The sequence below is a fragment of the Aptenodytes forsteri genome, unplaced genomic scaffold, assembly GCF_000699145.1.
Source record: "Aptenodytes forsteri isolate BGI_AS27 unplaced genomic scaffold, ASM69914v1 Scaffold93, whole genome shotgun sequence".
NCBI classification, from domain to species: Eukaryota; Metazoa; Chordata; class Aves; order Sphenisciformes; family Spheniscidae; genus Aptenodytes; species Aptenodytes forsteri.
In genome coordinates this window covers 496,712-520,016 of record NW_008794665.1, presented here as the reverse complement: position 1 = coordinate 520,016, position 23,305 = coordinate 496,712, and the positions used below count along the sequence as shown (strand labels likewise).

General features: G+C 40.8%; 1 protein-coding gene across 1 annotated transcript in view; it reads left to right on the top strand.

Annotated features, from left to right (window-relative positions):
* SNCA (synuclein alpha) overlaps positions 1 to 23,305 on the top strand; it is a 75,012-nt gene that overhangs the window by 8,466 nt on the left and 43,241 nt on the right. The window contains exon 3 of the mRNA XM_009273532.1: positions 7,697 to 7,842. Within this exon, the coding sequence (XP_009271807.1) occupies positions 7,697 to 7,842 (146 nt within the window). The remainder of the gene's footprint in view (positions 1 to 7,696; positions 7,843 to 23,305) is intronic.

Here is a 23,305-nt window from a genome sequence, read left to right as displayed (position 1 = left end):
GCCCCGGTCGCAGCGTGCAGCCGTCCGGGCTTCAGGCTGCGGGGTGTGTGCGGGGGGCGCTCCCCGAGGGGGAGGGCGATAGCGTGCGCGCCTGCGGGAGGTGTGACCTGGCGGATGAGCTGCTCTGCCCGGTGGCCGAGCCGCAGGAGGAGGTGGGCGGGACGGGTTGCATCAGAGGGTCTGAGAAGGAGATGGACCCGTGGAGCTGTGCGCTGCCATCTCTGGTGCCCGCGAGCCAGCTGAGCGTGGCCGCTACGGAGGTAGGTCCAGGTTTTGTGCCAGGAGGAGGGCAGTGTTACGGGGCATAGGGAGGGGTGGAAGCAGGTTACTGCACGGAGCTGTAAGAGGAACCCTCTCGGCTACCTTCACAGAATAGGTATGAGGCTCTGGGTACGGTAGACAAAGCACACGATAAGGTAGAAGAGGAGAGACCTATGTGAGCACCCTCGCCAAGGGCGCATCAACCAACCTCTCGCAGCAAGACCTGCATTAAGACCAGCGCCAAGAAGAAAAAGTGGCGAGTTATGGTCACTGGTGACTCCCTCCTGAGCGGAATGGAGGCACCCATTTGCAGACCAGACCCTCTTTTCATGGAGGTTTGCTGCCTCTCTGGGGCCCCAATCAGGGATGTTACCAGGTGACTGACGAGCTTAGTACGGCCCTCAGACTATTACCCACTCCTGATCTTTCACGTGGGTGCTAAAGATGTTGCAACCAGAAGTGCAAGGTCGATCAAAAGAGCTTTCAGGGCCCTGGGAAGACTGCTAAAAGGTTCACAAGCACAGGTAGTGTTTTCCTCAATCCTCCCAGTAATGGGGAGAGACTTTGGAAGAAACAGGCATGCCCAGGACATCAATACTGGTTCCAGGACTGGTGCCTCTGCCAGAACTTTGGTTTTTATGATCATGGAAGAGTCTGAAACACAAGGTATGCTGGGGCCTGATGGGATCCACCTGTCCCAATGAGGAAAATGTGTCTTTGCTGGTAAGCTGGCAGGACTGATTGAGAGGGCTTTAAACTGGTACATCTGTGGCTGCAGAGAATTCCATGTGAGCTTAATACCTGGGCATCACCTGTGCTCTCAGTGGTTCTTCATCCCAGCCTGAGGTCTGTTTCCAACAACATACAGGTAGGGCAGTTTCAGATAAGGCGTGCCTGCTGCACCCCCAGTCGTGCTGCCGCTGCAGTGTGGACATGCCCCATCACTCCCTCCATTCCTGAAAGATTCTTGTGACTCATCAATGTGTCCTACTGGAGCTGGTTGGGTGGGAAGATAGAAGGGAAATGGCTTACAGGAAAGAAACAAATTTCAGAGTTTCGATAAACTGATTTGAATTTGTCACAGTTTTGAGGGTTTTGAAATGTTTTTTAGAACTGCCTAATCTCTCAGTAGCAACAGCACTTTCAAACTTTGAAGTTAATGTTGGGCATGTATATTCACATTAGCATTTCTACACTGAAAAAGAGTAAATTTGCATTTTAAATTGATTTGCAGGGATCATTTTAGCTATGAACTGAAACCAGTAACCAATAATTTGTAGTAAGTGGCAAAATGAATGGAAGTCTTTGATCTGTACAGAGTGTAGGAAAACCTCAGCTGACCATAGTGCATTGAATAGAATGTGTAATTTTCTGCTGTAGAATATGGGACTTCTGGACATGTGAAGAAAATGCGTGGTCAAGAAATTTAAGGTGTCTTTCCCCTGAGAAATTAGAAATCAAATAAGGGAGTAGAAAAGGATTTCTTTTTTTGTTCTGTGTATAGCCAGTGTATCATTCACCTGTGCTCACATAAGCCAATGCAAAGGATAAACAGCTGTAGGGAAACTTGGAAGCACTTAATATCACAACACAAATAAATGACTGAGAAGTCAGTCAAGAGTATTTTTAGTAACAAAACTGAGCATCTATGATGGTCCTTCAGAGTTTAGCCTCAGGCTAAACATGCACGTTCTTGTTATGAGGTTTGAAATCTCAGCTTGTTAGACCTCAATTAAGAGAAATATTCAGAGGGATCATTACCATAACCAGTAGAGGATTGCAGTAGAATGAAGCACATATATCTAATATCACAGATGTGGGAACAGCAACTGACAGCACTAGCAAGCAAGTTAATGGAGGTGATGTTCACCAAGCTGGGCTGTGGTAGAATAAGTCAAGGGCATTTGCACATGTATGAAACTTCCTGAAGCACTGGGACTCTCTAGTAGGCTAGTTTAGTGAGGAATTTCTTTCTCTCCTCCTGAGAGAAACACCTGGTCCCGAATGCTGTGAGTATCCATCTTTATCTGATTGCAATATGTGTAGTGAGACAGGAAATTTTAAGTAGATGAATAGAATTTTTGACAGGTTTCAAAAGATGTTAAATTCAGAAAAGTTACTGCAAATTTTAGGCAAAACAGTGGTCGCTCCTCACCAACTTTACGAAATGGGTGACACAAAGTGAAACACCCAAAGCTTGGGAATAATGGGTTCCGTGCCACAGTTTGCTTCCTTCTGGCCTATTAAACTGTTCAAAAGGAGTTTGGCTGTTGAATGAAAATGGAAAATGAATAGAGGACATGCAGGTTGAAATGTGGCAGTGAGAAGAGGAGACCTAATGCAAAATCCAGAGAGCATGGTTTCTAAAATGAAACAGTATGGGCTTGGTAGTGTAAGAACAGAGGAATTGCTTGGGTACATATGTTTGCTTCCTTCTGGCCTATTAAACTGTTCAAAAGGAGTTTGGCTGTTGAATGAAAATGGAAAATGAATAGAGGACATGCAGGTTGAAATGTGGCAGTGAGAAGAGGAGACCTAATGCAAAATCCAGAGAGCATGGTTTCTAAAATGAAACAGTATGGGCTTGGTAGTGTAAGAACAGAGGAATTGCTTGGGTACATATTTTAAAAATAAAAAAAATTTTAAAAATTGCAAGTCTATGAAGAGTTGCTCTGGCAAGCAGAGAAGGTAGGTAAAAACAGATTTGGGTTCACTGTAGCAATGCTATGAGATATAATACGAAGACACTGAGAAATGCTAGTGAAGTTGTCTTAGAAATCAAATCCATTTAAATCAACGCTATTAAAATTGATGTGACAAAACAGCCTTTAGGGCACCTGTAAAGACCTACTTGTCTCTCTTCACAGGACTAGGAGTTTGCCAGTTCTGGTGGTCTTATGATGCACCAGGGTGTTAATATCATGTGAAACCTGAGATGAAATAACATGTTTTGTTATGTGAATAAAAAGGATTCAAGAGGTTGGAGACAGTCAAATGCAAACTAGAATTGCAGATCAAAATGAGTGTGTGTTCACAGTTGTGCAGTCAGTCCTTTATTACTGTCTGACTTCCAAGGTCTTGCTAGTTTTGCTATTTTTTAATAGTTTGTGGTTTAAAACCCTTTGCTGGTGAAGGGACTGGGAGCTAACACACCTCAAAGTGCTGAACAACTAAATATGCTTTTTGGTCAGTTGCTTTCCAAATGCAGAAATACTAGACTGAGATGTTTCTTGCTTTAAACAAAGTATGACCTGATTGTACCAGGTTTACTGGCATCAAGACACTGTAAAATGAGGATACCAGGCTGTGATTCACAGGAATACGGTGAGCATGTTATTCGTCAGGTCACCCATTCTCAGAACTTCTGAAGATGAAGAAGCTTTGCTTATTGGTTTTATGGGGTGTTAGCTTGCGTATCTGACTTGCCTGCCTAATTAACATGTCTACTGGCCTTTGACTGTAAATGCATAATTCATCTGTCTTGCTTATCTCCCAGGGATAAGTATCCAGAAATGTACAGTATCAAAGATGAAATATTTACAGTCCATATCCTGATAATCAAAGTAAAGCACTGGTTTGTACAAAAGATCAGGGCCAAAAAGCCCTTGATAGTTCAACCACCTGACTGTTTCATGAAGCTGAGTCAAGATACAATATCAACAGTTATGAAACATAGTCAAGTGTTTTGCTTAATTCTTTTATCTGATCACTCTTGTATTTCTTAACATTCTTAGTCACTGGTATTCCTGTTGTGTTTGTTTTAACTCCATCAGGTACCTTACAGTAAATTGTATGAATTAAAGAACCCCCAATGTATTTATGGCTTCTTTGTAAACAAATTCTTCAAGTACCTCAGGCAACCTTGTTGTCTGAAATATATATTCAAAAGTATTTTTAGTGCAGTAAGAGTAATTTCATTAATTCAGAGAAACCCTGTGGTTTTCATCCACTTTTATTGTTCAAAATTGAAAGCAACTAGTTCTCATTTTGAATTGCTCCAAAGGTTTCTCATTAATATCGTATGTTACCCAGTTGTCTGTAATAAGTAGGGAAAAGAAAACTTCAATGCTAATAATTTTTGCACAGTGCTATAGTCAGTATTAGAACTTCAGTTTCAAAGTTAGCCTTGGCATGGTCATTGTACACAATCCCAGGATCGTTTACTGGAGTGGACAGTCTCTGCATAGATGGACAGAAGTAATCAGGCTGTAGCATGGCAGAGCTTTGCAGGCACTGATTTACTCTGTTTCTCAGCACTGTGATGCAAAGCAGACATCAGCTTTACAAAGACTTAATGGCTTAAGATCGTTAAACAACCTGGTATTCAGATTAATTTAATTAGCTGGTATCAATCCCCTGCATTCTGAACTGATTTGTTTGTGCGCACTTAAAGCTTTTCCCCTGTTGCTACTTAGTGTAAGCAATAAAATATGAGACTGGAAACCTATTTTGTGTTTTTCTCCTGTCACTAGGGTTCCAGAGCTGAAGGGTCACCAAGCTGGAGCTTATTTAGAGTCACTCTGGTAATAGGGACTTTGATGGTGTCTAGGTATTCCATAGAGACAGGAAGGAAGACTCTCTTTCTCCTACTAGTATGAGTGCTTTTGCAAATCTGTGCTATGTGTGTAGTTTACCGGATTTATTGTCATGGCTCTGATTTCTGAAGCAGTATATGAGAGATCTTTCATGCTACCTTCTGTGTCAGCTTTCTTAGGCTACGTCTGAAGTAGAAGCAATCTTAAATATACTGCTTTTGTTATTGCTTTTATCAGGTATCTTGTTGTTGTGCCAGTAACAGTGCTAGCAGCCTGATTCTTTGCTTTTTTGTTTTGTTTGCGTGTACCATGCCTTTCCTAGGGTACTGTGTTTCTGGGAGGAGAAAATAGGCTTCAGACAGAGCTTTCCCGAAATGCTCCAATAGTGGGAACAGCAGCCACTGGATAGTTGCTCTTGGTAGGTGGTCGTACTTGCCATGACAACATAGTCTGAGAAATGGGGTTTTAATAGTGGCATCAGGAATTAGGTGTTTTATATTGTAGCATCCACAGTGCGCCAAACTTCACTCTCTTTCTTCACATTTTGCTTTTGAGGTACATTTTTTTAAGATCTTGAAATAATGAAACTAGTTATGACTGTTGACAATGGACACAGTGCAGCCATGCTTTATCATTTTATCAGAAGGGAGGAGTCTGCTTAAGAGTGGCTGAGCATGTGATCCTTTGTCAGCATCAAGCCTGCTGAATTTGTCTGTTTTAAATGCTCTGCCATTCAACTTATTTTTGGAAAAAGGAGTTTTCAAAACAGTGTATGTCACTTCCTTTAAAAAAAAAAAAACCCGAAGAAAAAAAAATATACATAAAAAAGGACCTTGATGTATATGTCTTCTGTTGGGTTTGTTTTCTTTTTCCTTCTTTTCCAGAAAAGAAATGAGACAGACAAAAAATAAAAAGCAATACCGAAACTTACCTGAAACACATCTCTCTTTTTTTTTTTTTTTTTAATTTGTTGGAGAATACTACTTACCTTAAAGCATATTTTTGCAAGATGCTACTTCTTTACATAGCTCTGTTTGAGATTTCTTCTTGCCATTCTAAATAATATGAAAGTGTTCACAAGTTTCCATCTCATAGTGTTACTCAGTTTGTTTCTGAATGACTCCGTGCACAATCAGATCTTAATATTCTTTGGAAGATATAACGTGTTACTAGGACACGACCTTAAGATATGTGTTTGCAAGAACTAGTGAAAAACTTTCTATATAGACTTCATGTGTAGAATCCAGAGCTTTTGTAGTCTGTAGGTGGTAATAATGAAATAGGGCATCTTAATAGATATCTTCCTGCACTATGTCAAACCTTCCCTGAGGGCAACATTTGCTTTTCAGCAAAACCCATTTTTGACTTTTTTTCTGGAAAAAGCATGGCCATAGAGTACTGGATGGATACAATGAAATTTCTTGTGGATTTATATCTTATTAGCATGTATAGGTTGAAAGATCTTTGGAACAGACTGTTTTTCTGTTTCTAGTTTCAGACAATGTATAGTCCATTGTTGTCCTGCTCTATAATGAAAGCTTCTGGTGTTGGTCATAATAGAGATAATACTCAATGGGTTACTAATTTTTCACTTTAAGTTAGTTAGAATGAGTGCTAAATGATCTGCCTCCATTTTCAGTCAGCAGATATTTATTATTTGGGTCTTTAAATAACAATTAGGAAAAAGCTAGAAAGGTAAACAATGTGCCTGATATGTGATTTTTATTACTGTCAATCATAGCAATCTCTGCTGTGTGCCCTGTGATATGGACAGCTGATATTCTTTATGTAAGGAATTAAAGAAATCTAATTTATCCACAGAAAGTCTTCTCTTCATGTGTGCTTCCCAAAAAAGTCTCTGAAAGGGTGGCCTATCTGCCAAGTAGAATCCATGCCGTGCTCATAAAGGGTGCAAATAGAGCTATGAATAAATTTTGTGGATCAGATGGGATTTGGGCTGAAGGAAACTATAGGATTAGTTAGAACTACAAAGCTATCCAGTGGATGTTTTTGAAGAACGGTCCCTTGTTTAGATGAGTAAATGCGTTTTTTTTTTTTCCCTGAAAATCTGGCCATGTAATTTGAAGGCATGAAGTCATCCCATCTCTTTTCTTAGAGCGGTTTCACTGTAGTGCAGGCTGCTGTCAGAAAGAGCCCTTGGGGATGAATGAGCAGAAAGAACCCAGTAATATTCTGAAAGGTAGAATGGCAACCACTGATGTATATGTAGGCTAAATGAGTTGTTGTTTCCCTGGGGCTTGGAAGTTAGCTATTAATTCAGTTTGCCTAGGCATCTTTGGCATTCAGTCTTTTTGTAGATTAGTATGTTATGGATGGACACATCAGCAGCGGGGCAAAAATCTTAGAGAACCAGATAAAAGGTTGTGTTAGAAATTCTCTGAGCAACAGTAGCTCTGCTTATTAATCAAGTATATTTTAAAAAATAAAAATAAAAGACTAATTAATGGATTTTGAGTCTAATGTAAACAATATTCTCTTCCTTGCCCTGTAACATGCAGTAAGTGTTTGGTGGACTAATTGGAATGCATTTACAAACTGGGATATATTGAATGCAATTATTACACATTACACAGTGAGTTGGGCATAATAAGGGCCCTTAAGTAATAACTTTTCTTCGCTAAAGTACAACTAGACATAAATGAAATTGTCAGATGTCTCCCACGTGAAAGAAATTGAGCTGCAAATAAGGCTTATTTTTACCTCTGTTGCTCCAGTGTTACCAGATGGATAGTCTTATTTCTTAAGATCCGCTTGGGGTACACAAAGTGTAATGGCCTTATGGCTCTTCATGATGTTGGGCTGTCAGCGATAGATACGATTCTCTGAAAAACTTACAGCTCCCAGAGCCGTAATGTGTTTTTCCATCTTCTGCTTCTCAGTGGCTGAGAAGACCAAAGAGCAAGTGTCTAATGTTGGGGGAGCTGTGGTGACAGGAGTGACGGCGGTGGCCCAGAAGACAGTGGAAGGAGCAGGGAACATTGCTGCAGCCACTGGCTTGGTGAAGAAGGATCAGTTGGCCAAACAGGTTGGTTTGTTTACAGTCTTTTCCAGATGAGGAAGTGAACAATGAGCGGCCTCTCTGAACTGAAGGGCAAATGGAGTGTTCTCTTTTGTGTCTGTCAGTGGTATGAGTGCAGGATGATTTGTGTTACGCTAAACAAATGAACAGCAAAGGAAATACCTGCTGTTTATAGCTTGTATTTTGAGTGACTTGCAGGATTTGGGAACTTGAGTACGATTGGGCATCTAGCTTTGCTATTCTGAAAAGTCTTAACAAATTTGGATCACTGTTTAAAGTGTGATCTAGTGGTGATTCTGAACTCAGCCGCCTCCAGTGGGGGCCAGCAGCTGTAGGATCGCTCTACGGTTGAAGGGGAAGATAACTACTTTTCCAAATAACTCAGGATTGAAAAGCAACCTGCTAGAGCTGAAAGGTCAAACAGCAAACCTCAGGTTTAACAGCACAATTTGTATCCCCTGCAGATGAACAGCAGAAGGGATCGTGTATCAGTCCACTGACTGGTTAGATACATTGCATCTACAGTCAAGATTTAACTGGAGAGTCACTATCTTCCATGAATATAGTGACATGAACTCAAAAATGCCTCCAACTGTTCTGAACTCTTCACATTAAATTTGCTCTAGCTCATCCTAAAAAACACCCTGTAGATATTTTTATTCCAGCACTGAGGTGAACATTAAGTATTTGCACAATACCACGAGTTACTACACTTCTGTTGCTGGTACACTGCAGTCATATTCTTCCATTTACACTAGGTGAAAAGTGACCCCAGATAGCTAGTGGGAATGATGCTTTCCAAAATGTGTATAGTGTTGTTTGGACACAAAAATAACCCAAAATAGTCCTTTTTTTATTCAGCTATAAGTAAAATGTGGCCATGGTCCATTGTAAAAGCTGTGTTGAAGATTTACAAAATCGAGTATCTAATAAACTGCCAGGGGACACACAAGTATGGCCTGGCCACAGTAGTCTATGCCCCTAGTTTCTGCTAAAGCTCTTTTGTAGTTTTACGCTGAGAATATTCTCTTCTGTTCATAGCTCTTCAAACTCAGTGTCATAAGGATCATCATTGCGGTAATACGCAATTACCTACTTTAGTATTGGCCATACCTAGTATTTTTTTATCTTAATGTTAATATATACATATAGATCCTTATAAAGTATGACACAAATCTCTGCTGACTTTCATTTAATTCTGTTCTGTATATTGTAAGTCTTAAATATGAGTCATGATGGCTGTAACAGAATAAAATCACATCTGTGAAGTTAAAGAATATCCATAATGTACATGCATATTATTCCACAGCCCTATAAATAGCATCATTATTCTGAACTGGTGCTTTGTTCTTTAGATACGCAAAACCATTCATTTGATTCTTGATACTGGTATTTTTAGACTGGGATTCTTGGTTGTCTACACAGTATGGCCACCTAGCCGATTAGTATCTACGGCTCCTAGCGGACTGCTCTGCGTCTGTGTCTCTTACTGGTTTTGCAAGGGATGAATAGCTATTTCAAAAGTGTTAACATCAAAATTGAATCGTGTAAAGGCATTCTAAAACCTAGTATTTTTGCATTCTGTGCAGTTCAGAGGCACATGAGAGAGATTTTTTGCTTGGATTTTCCAGGTAAACTGACAGTTGGGTGGGGACCAGGCGCGGGCATTCAGAATACCAGTGAGAGACAGGTCCCTTGTAGGAAACAGGGTGAGCCTTTTGAAATAAAAGAAGGTGCCAACCAGGCACACAATCAAAATATCAGTGTAACTTTGTGTATTTTATCTCTGTAAGGTTATGTCTTTTAAGGCTGTGATATCGCTGGTCTACTCTAAACTGGGAATAAGAGACCACAACTAGCAAATTCATTCCTTGAGCTTCGGCATGGCTAGCCAGTGCCATTGGCAGGTTATTCTTCCTATGTGTCTTTTGAGGCTGTGATATCGCTGGTCTACTGTAAACTGGGAATAAGAGACCACGACTAGCAAATTCATTCCTTGAGCTTCAGCATGGCTAGCCAGTGCCTTTGGCAGGTTATTCTTCCTATGGACATCTATTTGGAGTTGTCCTAAAGCAAATGGCTGGGTGTCCCATGTGCAAGATAAACACTTACCTTGCTTACACAGTGTAAGCAAGTCATGGGATTTGACAGGGAATTGCAAATGAAGCATATCCATTGGAAGTGGATAGAAGTATGATTACAGGCTATTTTTACACAGAAGGCTGAAAGGCATTAGCCAATAATCTGTTATTTTAATTGGCTTCTAAACTTGTGACAAATTATTTCTTCCAGTTCACATGGACCCACATAATCGAGTCCAAATCCTCCAACTGAAGGTAGCAAACGGTGACCTCCTGAGGCCCTTCCAAACCAAATTATTCTGTGAACTGCTATAAACTCAACCTCCACGCAACTGGAGGAGTTTGCTTTTTTGCCATCAATTACAGGATCAGGGACTGAAATAAATAGAGAATCATAGAATATCTCAAGTTGGAAGGGACCCATAAGGATCATTGAGTCCAACTCCTTGCTGGGATCAGCTGTTTCTAAGCATGTGTCTGGAAGCCCAGCTAAACTAATGGTCGTTGCTGGGATCTGCTACTAGTGATCTGCTCGCCTGTGTGGGAGCCTGCAATCTTGCACGGTGACTGGTATTTTTCTTGTGCTGTGATGGAAGTCTGGTCTTGACTGTCAACTAATTGAAAACAGTCGTAGTGTTTCTTTATCTGTGGGTACAACAATATTTATGCAAAGGAAATACTAAGTAGATTATGGGTAAAATGCTTTCTCGAGAAGTCTGTCCGAGGTTGCCTAGTGCAGCCTTTAATACTGGCATGCTTTGGACCATGAAGCACAGGTTTAACCATCCAACTGAGGCCGGGCTGGAGGGCTGCTGTCACACCACTCTGTCACCTGCCCACCCCACAGCCAGTGTGAGCGGGCAGTGCGGAGTGACAGCTGAGACTACTGAGTGACAGGGCTGACTTGATAGTGCCCGTCTGAAGACTGCCTGGGGGATTTATGCTTTGGCAGAAACTCTCACTGCTTAACACAGCAAGGGTAGTGGCAGTTAGTAGGCTTGAATTAATTATAAAGGGGTTAACATACTGCAAGTAGCATTTTAATAAGTGACAAAACAATTCTTAAGATTATTTAGATTCCAAAAGTTCTTTCATGCGTTGCCAGCACGCATCTACTCACAAATTTTTCTGATGCACGCTAGCATTTAGCATACAGCCTATTAAAAATGGATTAACTCTTTATAAACTAGTTGTAAATTTGAGCCTAATTTTAAAACCTGCCTGTAATAATACTGTTATTTATAATCATTGGGACTCTTCCTGGAAGCAGAAAAGAAGTTGCTTCTCTTTTTCATGCTTTCTTCTCTCTGTTAAGAGAAGATAAGCTGAAGTACTGGGTTATACAGATAAAACATTTATTTTAAATTTACTCTGTGCCTGTGCATGTTTTATTTCTGTGTACAGTGTGAGTATGCTTCTAAATTAATTGAGTTAAAAAAGGAAGATTAATGATAATTGCATTTACTGTAGAAATGAACATGTTTTTTCCTAAGTTAAGAAAGCTGTGGAAGCCTTTGAATATTGTATTTTCAGCTCAACATGAACATATAAATCCAGATAGTATGGAAGGATACTAGCTAGTGAATATCTAGTGTATAATATGCCTGAGAACAAAATATGGATTACAAAGTTTATTATTTTCAGATAGGTAATTAACTAATTGAAGTTCTTAACCTCACTAAATTCATGTCATTTGGTTCTATAGCATCTCAAGAATAAATCAGTTGGTAAGTTCTATGATTTCTATGGTGAATAATTTTGTTTATACTGTTTTAGCACCAAAATCCCTAGTCAAGCTGAAACCTCAAGGTACTTTGAGTACCATGCAAAAATATAGTTAGGTTTTGTGTGCTGTAGGTTTTACTAAAGCAAATAGAATAGCAGGCCTTGTCCTTACCATGTTTGGGATCCATATGATCTATATGGATCATGTTTGGTATCTGTATGTGCTAAAGCCTTTTTCCTTCTAGAGTGTCTCTTAATTTAACGTGTTTACAGTAAATAGCACTGTAAACACAAGCATAAAATTACAATAGCAAATAACATGTAGATAGGTAATATACTTACAGAGCAGGTAGTACTAGCTCATTGGTTTAATTACCAAGCTTTCAGAGAAAAAGAAGACTGTAAGTGGGAAGACAGTCAATTTAGGCATTAGGCATTTTTTCCATAGAAAATATTATTTAACTAAAAGCCCTTGCTAATTGCATTTAATATGAAAATTAATATAGCAGAATGAAAGTGATGGCAACTTTGCTATACCTTCTTCCCTTCCTTCCCAGCCTGTATTTCCTGGGACTCCTTAGAATTCAAACACAGTCTTAGCATAAACATTCAGTGTAGTGGACCCCACGGGTATAGAGTATTTCTTGTCTTAACTACTTTTCTTGGCCAGAATAGCTAGTCTTAAGAACACCTGATTTTTTTCCATGGACCATTATACATTGCTTAGAGCCAGGGTGAATCCACTTTGGGGAATCATCATAATCAAATATACCAATATGTATGAGCCTTTTTCATCCTTTTTACAGGGAAGCTTCATGAGACATTGTGCACTGCTGAGAATAAAGACATGATGAAACACCTTTTTAATCTTGATAAGATGAGAGGAACTCAGTTTTGATTAAGACACCCAGCATCAGAGTGTACTCCAGCCAGCTATTATTTTTTCATTTGGGCAGTCTTATTGGGAGAAGGGATGTAGACCCTGTAAGTGTCTCTGAAAATTTGTCTCTCTCAGTGGCAGAATGGAGGTTTCTCTTCTGCTTTATTAAACGCCCATTTTTGAAATGCAAGCGATACCTCATCTTTCAAAGATTTCTGTTTTGTCTTGTGAACTAAGATTCCTGAGTGTTCCCAAAGAAGTTTTAATTACCACCTGTAATTTAAAAAAAAGCTGAATATGAAATCTTTAGTTTCTGCACTTTACATTTTGAATTTTAAAAATACAGAGATTGGTTTAGAAATCCTTCTGTAGAAATCTTACACGGAAATAACCAGAAACTTAGGATTGACATTTGACTTTTACTGAAGTGATCTTGGGTAGCAGTCCCCAAAGTTTAAATGCCCAACATTAAAGTCCCCATCACTGTTTTAGTAGTCCCCTTGCTACCTGCATATAATGTAAATGCCTTGCTTAGTACTTGAAAAAGCTCAAAGAGGCATTTTCTCATTTTGCCTTTTTTTATCTTTTTGAGATATATTTTGCATATTTTATTTCTTACTGTGCCGTAATACTGACATGCCACATGGAAAATTCTTGAAAGTTTTAAAACTGACTGTTTTAATGTACTTTTTTTGTAAATAAGGTTTCAGAAATAGGTCTAATCATGCAAAAAATTTGGGTTTAGGTGGAACCATGCATTTTGATAGAATATGAATATCTCCTAGTTTCCTGACCGTCTTTACGCTCAGCATACTGTACAGGATGCTTGGCTTATTGAAGGATCACTGTTCCCCATCTTCTTTCCAGTCTGTAGGTGAGTCAATTAAGCTACTGAGCAGAGATACCCAATTTCCTTCTTCAGAAAGGGAATTAGGGAGTTTTTCCACCTTTCCATTACATTTTATGCTATTAGCCAGCTGATGTCCCAAAAGGCTAATAGACCCCAATGAAAAGCAGGACAGTAAGTGCAAGTTACATGAGACTTAAACTGTTGTTCTTTTGTTGGAATAAGCAGGTTTATTCATCTCCCCTAGAGCTTATTACGAGGAAAAAGTCAAGCCTTGAATTAAGCTAAAACTTTAAGATTTTGGTGTGGCAAATGCAGAAATAGCCTCCACCAAATTAACTTCTGGAGTGGATGCTTTTCTGTAGATGCTGTAGAGCAAGCAGGCTGCAGGGGTGCAGCAACATCAAATTGCCCTCCTCAACTACTTCTTGCCATTTATGGCTTTAATATAAGGTCACAGTAGAGAATGGATAAGTTTATGATTAAATATATGTAATCTAGATCCCTAGCAAACCTGCCAAGCAGCCAGAGTTCTAACCCTCTATGCTTGAGCCAAGCAGTGCCAGTTCTGCCTTGTGGTTCAATGCAGAGGGGTGGGATTTTTGGTTATTCAGGGTGAGCCCGACCATGGTTCTGATGTGACACTCTTGCTTGGTCTGTAGGAGCAATTACAGCAGTGGTTTGGAAAGCTTGCATACTGTGGTTTCTGGTAGGATAACTAGCAGACAGTAAATCTTCCTCAAGGAAGACAAAGTGTTTTAGATGATGTATAGGAGAAGGCCTGCTCAGGTAGTCACAACTGAACATCAATCAGACAATACTTGCTTTCAAATTTCTATTTAAATCATAACACATGAAGAGCACATAGTTTGAGATAGTTTGGGGTTTTTTTTCCCCTTACAGTTTTATTTCTTGAGCTATGCATAATGTATGAGTGACTGCTGCAAAACAGAAAGGATACTTAGCGGCAATTAGCAATGTTTCCTTTTTTAATGTATGTAGATGGATTGAGAGTGGAAGAATGAGGAGAGAGATTCCGTATTAGGGGATACACATTGCTCAGGAGCTGAATCACAGAAGACCCCCCTTAAGAGAAAGCATTTCTTAGCTGTTTCTTTGAATTCATGAAGGAAGTGGGACTGTCAGTGAAATGACATCTCTCTTTGATTGTAGCGTAGCTGGAGTGATTTATTTTGGTAGGGCCTTTCTTACTGGTCTCAGAATTAACAGCGGTGTATTGTATTAAAACATCTGTAATGAATCAATTCTGTAAAGCTATTCCATATTCTTGAAACAGGAAACTGATTTATTATAAATCGTAAGGCGCCCATAGGTAGGCGATATTAAGGTTTTGAATCTGCTTTATGTACACAGTCAAATCTCCCCCTCATGACAGTGCACATGTGTTTTGGATGGGAAAGCTCAGGAATCATCTAGGTTGTACAGAGGTATGAATGTCAGTAGACTTGTGAAATTGCATTACGATCCTGTATGAATGCTCTGTATTGGGAATGCAAGTGGCTTTGACACGTGTTTTGGATGGGAAAGCTCAGGAATCATCTAGGTTGTACAGAGGTATGAATGTCAGTAGACTTGTGAAATTGCATTACGATCCTGTATGAATGCTCTGTATTGGGAATGCAAGTGGCTTTGATTCAATGATTTGTAATTTGTTTTCAAAATAAATTCAACAATTACAGTTGAGGCCACTTAATGCGGTTTCATTAATACAGTTCTGTTTTCCTTTGGTGTTTCCACATGGGCAAGCCCCATGTATGTAGCTTAGTATATGTTGATACTGTTCTTTACAGTGCCATTATGCAGTACAGAGTGCTTGAAGCAGGCTCCAATGTTTACAAGCAACTTTATTTGGTGAAATACGCTAATGAAGCCCACAGAAAACAGGTTGATAAATAGGAAGGCCACAGAAGTCACGAAGCCAGCAAGGAAATCCCATGTTTTTCTTCTACCTTTCTTTTGCTTTATGGTAAGATCTTACCTGTCACTTCCTTCTTGGCAGGTATGTGCACATTCTGGACATGAGTAGCTTAATTTTATTTCATTCTGAACACCACTATTTGAAATATTTAAAATTAGGCTGGGCAAGATAGAGGTGAATATGCACAGAAAATAACAATACTCGGGGGGGGAAGATGGTGAAAGATGGATGACTCCAGGTAGGAGTGCTAGAGTTTGTGTTTGTTAGAGAGTGCTGAAGTGCTGGGAGGATTTTGAATTGCAACCTGTGCTTGGCCTCCCTGATTAGCAGAGAAAATGCCTTTCCTGCTGTGGGGCATGTTGTCAGTATTTTTTCTCAGGGGGCAAAATAGTAGTACTTAAAGGAAGACCATGTTCTCTGTGTCAGAGCATTTTCATGCATTGGCATCTGTGACTCAAGCAGAGCTTGAGCTGAGTCACAAGGGAAGAAAACTTGTGTGGTAGTATCTAAATATCCTGGAGGTTATTGCTCTTCATTAATTCAGGAACAAATACGAGTTTAATGTAAATGTGAGTTTTCCTGGTTTCCTAATGGCTTTCATGCTGTGAGATAACATTCTAGTGCAGACTGATGTTCTGGGTCTACCTGCTGCCTTCACTACTTCTGACCATAATGTATTCCTAATTACCTGTGGAGGAATTAAGTTGAGCTTTTGGGTGGCATCATATTGCTCTTTGTTTTCTAGCAATTGCTCAACCACAGATTTAGCTTTGACCCTGGAGAAATAAAGTACCCCCATCCTTAAACTGAATATGCCTATCTCCGTTGGTCTCCAAGAACAAGAATTGTTTGCTAGCTGATAGAAGGGTGAACACATTCTCCACTAGGAGTTGTTCATATGACATGATAATGAGATAATATTTGTAGTATCTACAAATAGCAGAACACAATTTTTCATTTCTTTAACTTGCAAGGGAGAAGCAAAAGATGCTCCCTGTCCTTTTACCTGGAGACTGACTTTTTATTATAAGGGTTTGCTTGTCTGCAGTCTATGCTCTTTTTCCTCCCTCTTGCGTTCTTTTCTCTGGTCTCCCTTCCACCTCCTATATCCTCGATCTCCAGTTTCCTTCTAATTAACCTAATATGCCCCTGTAGCACGTTCCAGGCTGCACTGTTTGTCTCCCCTGTGTATGTACAGCCATTGCATTATGCAAGTCTCCTAGGTTAATGTGGGACTGGTTCTGTTTCACAGTGTTGCAGTCTTTCCTATGCATCCGTCTGTGGGACTTCATAGAATCATTGAGGTTGGAAAAGACCTCTAAGATCATTGAGTCCAACCATCGACCCAACACCACCACTGTCCTAAAACATGTCCCTAAGTGCCTCATCTACACGTCTTTTAAATACCTCCAGGGATGGGGACTCAACCACTTCCCTGGGCAGCCTGTTCCGATGTTTCACCACTCTTTCAGTAAAGAAATTTTTCCTCACGTCCAATCTAAACCTCCCCTGGCGCAACTTGAGGCCATTTCCTCTTGTCCTATTGCTAGTTACTTGGGAGAAGAGACTGACACCCACCTCGCTACAACCTCCTTTCAGGTAGTTGTAGAGAGCGATGAGGTCTCCCCTCAGCCTCCTTTTCGCCAGGCTAAACAACCCCAGTTCCCTCAGACGCTCCTCATCAGACTTGTTCTCCAGACCCTTCACCAGCCTTGTTGCCCTTCTCTGGACACGCTCCAGCACCTCGACGTCCTTCTTGTAGTGAGGGGCCCAAAACTGAACACAGTATTCGAGGTGCGGCCTCACCAGGGCCGAGTACAGGGGCACGATCACTTCCCTACTCCTGCTGGCCACACTATTTCTGATACAGGCCAGGATGCCATTGGCCTCCTTGGCCGCCTGGGCACACTGCCGGCTCATGTTCAGCCGGCTGTCGACCAACACCCCCAGGTCCTTTTCTGCCTGGCAGCTTTCCAGCCACTCTTCCCCAAGCCTGTAGCGTTGCATGGGGTTGTTGTGGCCGAAGTGCAGGACCCAGCACTTGGCCTTGTTGAACCTCATACAGTTGGCCTGGGCCCATCGGTCCAGCCTGTCCAGGTCCCTCTGCAGAGCCTTCCTACCCTCGAGCAGATCAACACTCCCGCCCAACTTGGTGTCGTCTGCGAACTTACTGAGGGAGCACTCGATCCCCTCATCCAGATCATTGATAAAGATATTGAACAAGACCGGCCCCAGTACTGAGCCCTGGGGAACACCGCTCGTGACCGGCCGCCAACTGGATGTAACTCCATTCCCCACAACTCTCTGGGCCCGGCCGTCCAGCCAGTTTTTGACCCAGCGCAGAGTACACCTGTCTAAGCCGTGAGCCGCCAGCTTCTCTAAGAGAATGCTGTGGGAGACGGTGTCAAAGGCCTTACTGAAGTCCATGCAGTACTCAAATGTATTTTTTTTTTCCCCTGCTGTAAATAGTTGCCAATCCCATGTTAAATATTCAGGAAGGTGCTTCTTGCTGAGAAGAATATGTTTAAGTTCGTTTGGGGATGATTCATAGTCATGCCAACTATTCCTGTTCTTGCCCACTGTTGCGCGAAAGATTAAGCTGTTTCAGATGGGAAATAGTTTTATGTAACCCATGATAGTTGGGCAAACAATAGTGACATTTTTGTGCAACTTAAGGTACAGGTTTTATAGGCTTGCAAACGTTACTGGGTTACAGTAACGGTCTCCTTAGCATCTTCTGCCATGTTTCAGTGTTCCTTTCCTCTGCTGGCCAAGATGAAGTGTGCAAGCCTTGGAAGGTAAGGAACTTAAACGTGATTCATTCAGTGCCTATTTGGAAGTCATTATCTTCAAAGGATTTGTGATGATAGCTGGTGCCATTTGCTGATATTGTAAAAGCCAAACATTGCAGCTGGCAGGTTTTTTTAGCTAGCAATGAAAGTTTATGGTGCTGAAGTGACATTTTGGCAAAGCACTGCAATGTGTGTTTATGTCTGCCAGTCTCTGTTCAGCAAAGTACTGCAGTGGGATGCTTAATAGGTATGAGTGGCAAATTGAGGTCCTGGATTGATGTGGTGATGAGGGTTGTATAAACTTCAAAATGATTCAGGACTGAAGTGTGGAGGGAATACCTCTCTGTGGAGAAATAGATTAATACGTATTTTCAGAATATCAATCCAATGTCATCTCCTAAAAACTAAAAACAAATAAACCCCACCTGTAGGTTAAGAGGAAAGGGAAGAAGAAAGAAGGCAGAATGCTTTTATTAGGATTACCTAATTAGTGACGGTGCTGTTACTACTATTAGTAGAAAGGAAGCTCATATGAGGACTAGTGATAATCAGCAAATACCAGTGGCATATGATATACATCATTTTGGTGGCTATTTTGACCACTGATAGAACTTCCTAAAAAATCTGTGGGTTAATAGATAAAAGCTTATATGTAGCCTGTTGATGTCTGGGACTTCTTCAAAGCTGCTAGCACATAACAAAAGAGATGACCCATCTTTTGTACAGTAAACTGTCATTAAACTTTCTGGCTCTCACCTGCTTTCAGCTGTGTTAAATTTGTCCCTTAGAGAAAGTTAAGTGGCCTGTGTAAGGATTATTGGTAATAATTTTTCAGCTTTTAAGTACTTGTCTCAGTGTTTCAAAAGCTTCCGTGATATATCTGGAGGCTGGAATTTGTTGTTGGAGAAAGCTACATTGAATGTCTCAGAAATACATCTGAAAATTTAGATTGCAAACCTTTTTTTGCCAGTGGCTTGTCTAATGCAAAATATTCCCTGTGAGGAAACTGGAGGTGTAAGCTGCTAAAGTTGTCCTCTAAAAAAACCCATGCTTTTTGCAAGAGTGAAGCAGGCAGAGAACCTGATTCTGAAACATATTGGACGTATTGATTGCTCTCCAAGCTTTTGGTTTTAGCTTTCAGAGCTGTTTGCTTGTGCTTTGTTAGCACATGCCCAGGAGGTTTGCCAGGCTTGGGTCAGAAAAGTCAAAATGAAGCTCAAAGTGAGGAGACACAGCCAATAAAGAACTGCCCTGCTTAGAAGGCTAGCTACAAACAGAAAGAGGAGCAGTCTGTAACTGCGCTTCCTTCAGAAGCACATAGAACAGGATTTGTGCCTTTGAAGCTGCTTAATCCCTCTGTCCCACCTCCCACTCCATCCTGTGTGGAAGGGGCATCACCTAGAGCAAGCTGATGCCCTGCCAGTGTTGTCAGTCACGCATATTTCTTCTCTGGGGCTGTGGGACAAAGCAAAGGCTCTAGGCTTTTTTTTGGTCAACCTTTGCTATACCTTTTTATTGTAAAATGTAAAACTTTCTTCATGTGCTATTATATGTAAAGAAGATATGTGGTTTTTTTTTTTCCTTACTAGTTCCCTGTGATGGTTTTAGGGCCCAAAGGGTGCACTCTGGAGTGGTGTGAAAAATTCAATTAGGGTGTCAGGGTGAGTGTCACTCATGAGAAATGTGTTCTTATCCATAGAGACAGTATTTCTAACAAGGAGTGTCCATTCATGCTGAAGGAGGGAAGATGCCAGTGGTTGAAACAAACTGTCAGATCTAAAGAAAATTATTTTTACAGCTAGAAATGCAAAATGTGCTTTGCATTTTGCAAAGGGGAAGGAAATTACAGGGGCAGCAGAGCTAGGGTAGAGAACACTTTTAAGACTTGGAGCTTCTCTTAATTTTGTGTGAGCCTTTAGGAAGGAGGCTGGAAGCTGTAAAACCTGTTAGCAGTTCTAATACTGAGAACTGACTATGAGCTTCTAATTGCTTCTAATGTGAAATATTTATAAATAATTAAGCTAACAATTTATAATCAGTTAATACTTTAAAGGTGTTGAAATGTGTGGTTTAATTCTAAGCATGTATGCAGTCACTGGCCAGTTTGGTAGAATTTATATCCCTAATGCAATTTATAGATGATAATGTGCGCATGAAACGCTTATGCTTTGCCTAATAAATATACCTATGGCAATTAGATAATAACCTTACGCTGTGGCATCAAACACTTCGGTTCATTACTTAACACCCAGTGTATCTTAGCCATGTAAGAATTGCACTCTAAGATGCTTGTTTAACCCCTGTCTGACTTAACTAATGCTTTGTGTAGTTGATCTGAACAAACGCTTCCTTTCAGATTCCTAGTAGCATCAGTTTTAATGGTTGGGTCGCTTTTAATTTTGTGCATGCAATATTTCATCTTACAAATCCCTCAAGATATAACTGACAGAGTTCAGATAGACATACCATATGTAAATTATTTTGTAAAGAAAGATCAGAGATCAAACAGAGCTGGAGGCTGAATTAATTTCCTTCTCTGGAGAAAATTATTCTAACAGGTCAAGAGAAAAGTCACTGGAAAGGTGATGTAAATATGAATGTGTTTCGCACAGATCCTCAGATGGAAGAAAGACTTCCCCCATCCTCCTCATCCCTACTGTGGTCTTAGAAATTTGTCTGAAGTGCATTTGCTGTTTGGTGCTGGACCAATGCATTTAGCAGCTAAACGTGCTTCCTTGTCCACAGCATGGAGACAGGCTATGTACTGCCCCGTTATGAGCATATATTTGCATAACAGAACTTTAAAGGGTGAGGGCAGGAAGGATTAGTGGTGGCTGTTGTAATAGAGTATAGCACAGGGTTGTCAGACGAACAGGTAGAAGATGGAAACTTTTACTAGGAGCTTTGTTCATGTCAGTTGTTTCCTTTTGTTAGCTTGGAATTTCTAAAACAGCCTCTTGAAATGAGGATGATTATTTTTTTTTTCAAACATCATTATTTCCAATAAATTTTGTGTGTGTCCTTTCTAAAAAAATAAGTAATAGCTAATCTAGTAGCTTTGAAGGAGGGCATGTGTTCATGTACAGCTGACCCGCTGTCTAAACCAGAGTAGTGAACTTGCTTTTCACGGTCATCAGCATAATGTTTCCTTCATAGTCTATTTTTGGAAGGGGTGGTGCGCTTATCATTCACAGGAAAGGTAACAGATTTAGCAGTGCTTCTTTCCACCTCCTACACACCATCTATGCATCTATGAGATGGGATTTTTAAGTCTTAGTTCTCTCTGCAGATTTTTCCCTGAGCTTCATTTCAGATGTATGCTTTATAATGCGGCTGATTGGACTGCTGTAAATGCCTGCTGTTGTCCAAACTGAGAAATAGGGGAGGCTGGGAGAAGTAATGAAACCGGTTTAAAAAGCAAAGCTTACACCTTGCTTTGCAATCTATTTGGAGTGGTATAAATGCCTTGATGACAGTTAAGATGAGGGTAATGGATTTTTTTGTTCATCTTTTCCTGGCTGCTTTGTTCCTTAGCTCAGTTCTATGCCTCTAGATTTTGTGTAGTACATAATGAGAAGGGAAGCAACTAAACAGAAGCCTTTGCTGGCCTCCTGAAGGAGAATCATGCTTGGCAATTCATCTTAGTATGCAGACTACAGGAAGAGAACATGGAGAACTATCGGTCGTACTTGAAATAAAATGGATGAGCGTAGATGGTCAAGGGGTCATCTCCAAGTTAGCAGGTTTTCCAGACTGTTAAGGACATTCAGTTACTTCAAGTTTTGTCTGTGCATCTTGGATTTAAAGTTGGCCTGAGAAAAAGGTAACTGTTTTGACCAGGACAGATGGTGCTAAACCCAACCTGGCAGCGTCCATTGACAAAATGCTGTTGAAGGCTGCTGACACACCTTGTTTCTGCTGGTAAATCTTGTTAGCCTGGTAGTGTATTCTTTGTGCTAATTGTTACAAAGCTAAATATGTAACTGTGTTATTTCAGATGGATTACAAGGTTGGTTGGCAGGTAAAGTTTTCTCTTTAACTCTGTCACTGCTTCTCCCTGCAGCTCTGAAATTTGTGCTACCGCTATATTAAACAACTTGATCAGTTCCATGATGCTCTTTATCCTTTACAGGGAGAAATCAGAAAGAAAATTACCCTTATGTCAGGTGTTGTGTGTAAAGTTTGCAGGCTGTAATGTTCATCCCGTGTCAGGATCTGTTCCTGTTTTAGAAATCTTATGCAAATTTAGCCAAAGACTGATCATAGCTGTGGATGCTCTGTCAAAGGCTCTCTTGATTTCAGGAGGAAGATGCACAGAGGATTAGGACCTGGTCAGAGTCGTCTGTGGAATGATAATGTTTCAAGTCTTCAGGTTTTTAAACACTGATTTGTTTTTTCAACAATTTTTTTTTTTTGAGAGAGAAAACAAAGGAAGAGCTTTCTTAGAAAGTACCTGAATCATTTAGGTGAATGTGAGCAAGTCTGCTCAACAGTGCTTAGAGTAACTCTCTAGGCAGGGCTTGGCGTTCACAGTCATATGCTTCTTAGTACCTCTGCCACCCATTATCCATTGTAGCCTGTGGTAAGGGAAGAATTACTACCAAGCTATCCTTTGGGGGCAAGAAGAGACAGAAGGCAAGTAGCTTTAAATCTAGCAGCATGCATTGCTGTTCTAGGATGTGCAGCAACAGGTTTCTCTCACCTAGTATTGATACCCCCTCTGAAATGCTCTGAGGTTTTTCTCTGCATCCTCTAGTTAGCAAAAGTCTATTTTGTGGAGACAAAGCAGATGGTGGGGATGAGTTGGGTTCAGGAAGGATGGAAAGACTGGGTAGAGGAGATCTGATGGTCAGGGAATGGGGGTGGGTGGGAAAGAGTGGCCATGCCTGAGAGACGGCAGCTCTTTTGTTCCCCTAACATTCAAGCACCATGAGGCAACCTCTTAATCCTGTTTCCTTGGGGTATGGGATGCTGGCACAGAACTCCCCCTCCAGAAATCTCTGCTTCCGCTCCTGGGCTGCTGGGAACAGGGAAGAAAAAGGGCTCAGGCTGTGATACGGGATGTACAATGGATTCTACCTTTCTCTTACACCCAGCTGCTCATTTTTTGCCAGCAAAATAGTGGCTCTGAAGTTTAGCTGCCGTGGAACTTGAATATTTCAGCCTGATGTTTTGCCTTTTTGGTGAACATCGGCCATGAACATT